The sequence below is a fragment of the Limulus polyphemus genome, unplaced genomic scaffold, assembly GCF_000517525.1.
Source record: "Limulus polyphemus unplaced genomic scaffold, Limulus_polyphemus-2.1.2 Scaffold3266, whole genome shotgun sequence".
Classification (NCBI taxonomy): domain Eukaryota; kingdom Metazoa; phylum Arthropoda; class Merostomata; order Xiphosura; family Limulidae; genus Limulus; species Limulus polyphemus.
This window is the reverse complement of record NW_013668876.1, coordinates 7,905-13,368: the sequence shown is the minus strand read 5'-3', so window position 1 is coordinate 13,368 and position 5,464 is coordinate 7,905. Positions and strand designations below refer to the sequence as shown.

The following is a 5,464-nucleotide window of genomic DNA, read 5'->3' as shown; positions in this document are numbered from 1 at the left end:
ACAAAAATACAAACAAAGTGAAGAAAAAGGAAGAACATTGATATCAAATGAATATGCATCCTCAGTCATCCTAATTATTTTTGTGTGAAATCTACATCTTTTAGTCTTAAAGCTGTGTTATGGTCTTTCTTTTATGTATTGCGTTATGACGTTTTGTGAAAAATCTTTACATGATGGAGAAAAATGGATATTATTTTCGGATTCAGTGTACAGGAATTACTGTATAAATGTAAAGATTTCAAAACAATAAAACCCATTGCAGGCCTGTGTAATTTTTAGTTTTTTGTCACCAGGTAGCAGATCAATTGCATCCATAACAACATGCCAAGAATAAAGGAAAAACAATTATGATCAAACCCTGTAGTACTTGCAGTGGTGAACATATGGAGGTGTAATTATGAGCTTTCTATTCTGCACATTTCCATGCATGATCGTGGGTTTCCATTGAATCACTCACCTTTTCTAGCTCACCCTATGTAGAACCCATTGTTCTATCATTGACTCTTGTTATGGGAGCTTGAGATGTCCAAAGGCTTTGTCATGGCTTGGAACAGACCTGGCGAACAAGTGCTCACTGTGCCCAGTTTGTGACCATTGATGAGTGGCCAGGCTGACATTGTGCAGTGGTTAGATGTTCCTGATGATACTTCTCAATAATTTTATGCACACAACCGTTGGAAAGCCCAAGATCTTTGGCTATCTGATTCTTGCTTTCCTCATAGTCAAAACACACAATTGTGCAACCTCGTGTAAAAGGTGAAATATCACATGCACCTCCTTTCTGTAGCATATTGTGTACTTCTTCTGAGCTGTTTAACATAGTTGGCTAATATTATACCATGGGTGTGAGGTTATTATGGGTATTTCAGTCTAAATTAAAAGTAATTTTATAGTTTCCAATAACATTTTCCAACTTAATAGGTAACTTATAAAAGAAATATGGCTAGCTGTTTATTATAAATATAATCAAGCTAAGTGACAACATTCCTTTCCTTGCATCATGCTAGCTTTTCAAAAATAGCATCCATAATTTGATTTTGATTTTTTACACAAATGGTTTAATTGAAAGTGAAAGTTTATAAATAAATATTAACTAATGCATGAAAATATTTTATTTGTATTTTTACAGTAGGGCAGGCAAAGATGTCAGTATGACACATACATCATGACATTTTGTGTGTTTAAGATTCTAATTAAATTAGTTTTTTCAGTAATTTTTACCAGATGGATATTTCTTGCTGAACATCAAACAATACAAAAAACCTTGTTTTTAAATAATTCAAAGTCCAAGACAACTTTTAAGATGTAAAATAACCTCATGTAAGGCTGACCCATTTTTTATGAACGTAGAAGAAAGCTGCTTTTTAAATATTAACAGGTTTTGCACACATGAAATTTGAATTACTTTAACCAAAAATTTTAAAGCTGAATTTATTAAGTAAGAAAAAGTTTAATGAGTTGTTTATGTATTTATTATTATTATTTTTAAACTATGTGGAGAACTATAGGGAAGAATGATGTTTTTTTGTGTAAGCAAATGAAACTTTATCAAAAATTTATGAAGATACTCATAACTGCATCCATCATAAAATTAATAAAAGTTCTCCAGGCAGGTATTCCTTAAAAATTATTCATCATTTATACTCCACTTGTTACATCTCTCAAACAACTGTTTGATGAATTTTATGTTGATGATGCTTTTTCTAAAATTACTAAAAAAATATTATCTTAATGATCTATATGTCAGTATATTGTTAACATGTTGTTAACAGTGTTGTTCAAGATGAAATTCTGGATAATTTAATTTAACAAAATGGGTCAGAGGGAGATAACTATACAAAAGCTGAAGACATTTCTTTGTGGTAAGCTTTAAAATAAAGCATTAAACAAATCTTAACTGTAGTAAGTCTTTTACTGTACTTCTTTAATAAATCATGCTTAAGTGAAGTTGCATTGAAAAACTCAAAACATCTAGAAGTTAAATAGAAAAAAGCCTACAGAATAAACTTAAAGTTAATTCATTCAGTTGGAGAAATTGGCATAACTGTAGATGGATTTTAAAAAATATGAATTAAGATAACTTTTCAGTTTTATTAACTAGTTTACAATTTTTTTTATTAAGATTATTCATAGCCTTACTTTTTTACCATAAGGTAAGTATGGATTCTCAAGAAACATATATATATATATAACTTTTGATTTTCTTTTAGTAGGAACAGTAATATTAAAATTCTTAAGTTACTTTTATGCATAATTAAGACTTTTATTTTTTCAGAATATAATTAGACTGTCACTAATGCAGCAAAAAATGAAATATCTTCAATCAACTAAAGAGGGAAAGTACCAGACCAAAATGTCAGTTAGCAGCATGGAGAAGGAAGAGGATAAAATCAGAGATAGATTAAAGCATTACAAATCTATTGCTGAAACCATGATAGAGATGTTTCCTTCACAAGCTGAGATCTTTCAAAAAGTCATTGGTGTCATAGCTTCTGCAAAATCTTTGTAAATATTCTTAGACATTTCTTGCACTTCACACATACTGCTCGCACACATAAGTGATAATGTGAATAGATACCATGCCATGATGCAACAGATTTCATTTTTGCTGATAAACCATTAGGATTATGAAATCTGACAATTTTTTGCACTTATTATCAAAATGTAGTTAAATAAATATTTAACAAAGTGATTTATTTCTTATGTGTCGAAACAAAATTTCCATAATAGTGTATTTTTAATTGTTAGTAATGGATCACTGTGAGACATTTACAAAAAAATCTCATGTGTCTTGTATATTAACCACTTTTTTTCTTAAATGTTTATAGCTGATTTATATTTAACTCTGAAATATGTTTTTTATTATTTAGAATCCTATGTTTCATTAAAACGGTTATGTGCAATATTTCAGTAGTTTCATTTACCAAGTTTAAAATTGCTCTTTTAATTTCAAGTAGTGTTATTTGTGAATATAATTAGTACTTGTTTGAAGCTGAAGCTATACTGTTTTGTTGCAATGTGAGGGATTGTTTTCAACCAGATTTCAGTTCCATTAAAATATTAGTTCCAGATTTCCAACATTAAACTCTTCTTGATACAAGAAACATTACTCGACCAGAAGTAGTTCTTTGTTAATGTTAGCTCTGTATTCCTCTGTTGTCCGGGGTATCAAGTGGTGAACAGCAGTAATACACAGCTTGAAAACTTCTGTTACAGTGTGAACTGTGAATTCCTTTACAGTAAGATATTTCAGAGATGTACAGAAAATAACTCCAACAATGCTAATTGTTCATAAGCCTCGTAAAACGTTTTTATGTGGACATGGATTGAAAAACTGTTCATGTTAAGATTTCCAGACTAACTAGACTTTCAAACTGTTCACATACATTATGAGAAGAATAAATTCATCAATTTTAGTGATTGTTAAATAGTCTGATTTAATTTTGAATTTTAGAATGCGTGTTTAAGTTTCTAACACCACATGCTGAAAGCTATATGTTAGTTATTTTTTTTCACTTTTCAGTATGAGTAATGTAGTTTTTAAGCTCTCCTTAACCTTTTTTTGACTGTTTTGAGTCTAACTACAAACTGTAACCACATTATGTTTGGACTTCTCAACTCACGTGCATAGGCATCTGCAGAATTCATTCCAGGTTGGAACAAGCCCACAACCTGCCAGTATGGTAGCCATTGTAAAGCGCAGGCCATTGCCTTGAAGTTTGAATGTGATGCTCTCCCTGATTGTAGCTTATCTACATACACCTAATATTGTCCTTTAAATTTAAATAGTATTATTTTCTAATACATTTTTTTAAATAAATGTTCCTCTGAAATTCCAGGGATGAATGCCCCCCTTAGCCTTTCCTGCTGGCATATGTTTGTTTTTTAACAGTGTTAAGTGATAAAGGAAGTCTCAAGTCATTGTTTTGTTGCCCCAGTTCATAAACCTTAATTAGAAAATAACTGAATTTCACATTAGAAATTGCTTTTCTTTATTATACCTTCCCAGAAATTCACCAAACCAATTAGATGCCTGAGTGATATTGAGTGTTTTAAGTATTACATAATAACTTGATGTACTTTCCCACCCCCTCTTCTTACTGTTTTGTTTGCTAGGGGCCATCTCTTGATTTAGAATTTTGCTTTTTAATGAGTGCTAGACTCAATGGGGTTTTACATTCAATTGTGTGTGTGTTCCTGAAGAAAAACAATCTGTACATTATGAATTCTTTATACAAGATGGAGAGTGTCTTGGGTCTTTGTTTTTTCCACTTCATGTGCACATTCTGTATTTACTAAGATTCCAGAGTTTCTTATATTGATGTTATACATGGTCTTAGCATAGCATTTTTTCATCACAATTCAGGTAGTCTACTTATTTGTTACTATTTCTTTTTTAATTTCTTCAACAGCATAGGCCCTATAGTAATGTAAATAATGACTAAAAAACATAAACCACCGCTGGAATCACCCATATAGTACTAAGTTTTGTTACTAGGTGAACTTCCAGCTCATGATAGGGTACTTCGTTTGACCTGGACATACTGATATGGCTTTTTGTGCCTGACCTGAGAATGCATCTGTCTGGTAACTTCCCAAAAGTGGGAATCCAACAACCATTTGCTCTTTTTCCCAGTATTGAATTCTGTGATTAAAATAGATATTTTCTCACTAAACATTTCCCAGTTATTTCTCTGTGATAACATCATATCTGAAGAAGGCTGTCAGTTAGTTATCAGAATGTGGCATTTTAGCTTATCGGACATTTTAATCTTTATGATTTGATACATTTAAACATCTTCGTGCCAAAATATGTAAGATTCGAAGGTTCAGTGGGCAGCATGGAAGAGTCCAGTTTAATTTTCCTCTAGTAATACATGCTTATTTAACACCTGCTTCAACTAAAATAGTGATGTTGCAACCTTAAAACTAGTGTTTAATATAAACGTTGTTTTTTGCTTATTGTATAACTACTGTGAAATATTTTATAGTAAGCTGTTTTAAATACACAGAATGCATGTCCAACAAAATTTAAATTGACACAACCATTTTATCGTATCATCAATGGATCTTTCTTTTATTAATCAAGGTACATTTTACATCATCAGTATTTAATTAATTTTGTTTTGTATGTAATTAATTAACATTTATTCCTTAGTTGTGTTAAAATTAATTTCATCAAACAAATATAATGTTAGTATTTTATGGCTAAATTTATAGATCATTACCAGATGGTAGCATAGTGCCCCAAGAAACTGGAGAGGCACGGAGGTGTGGCATCTGAAGGATATCTAGGAGCCATGTTTTACAGAAAACATTTATGAAAAACATTGTTATTAACCAAGATAATATCAGTATTAATTGTTAATACTGATAATTACTGTATTGTCCTATTTACAGTATTATTCAATAATTACAATTAAATGATTTTCAAAATTGTAATAATTTAAATAACAAACATGAA

The 5,464-nt window shown here is 30.7% G+C and overlaps 1 protein-coding gene across 4 annotated transcripts in view; it reads left to right on the top strand.

The window, feature by feature from the left end:
* The window catches only part of LOC106469021 (coiled-coil domain-containing protein 40-like), a 56,686-nt gene extending 51,644 nt beyond the window's left edge, over window positions 1–5,042 (top strand). For all 4 annotated transcript variants that reach the window (XM_022397418.1, XM_022397417.1, XM_022397419.1 and 1 more), the window contains one exon: window positions 2,276–5,042. In XM_022397418.1, coding sequence (XP_022253126.1) covers window positions 2,276–2,509 — 234 coding nt within the window. In that variant the 3' untranslated portion in view covers window positions 2,510–5,042. The remainder of the gene's footprint in view (window positions 1–2,275) is intronic.
* The last annotated feature ends 422 nt before the right edge of the window (window positions 5,043–5,464 follow it).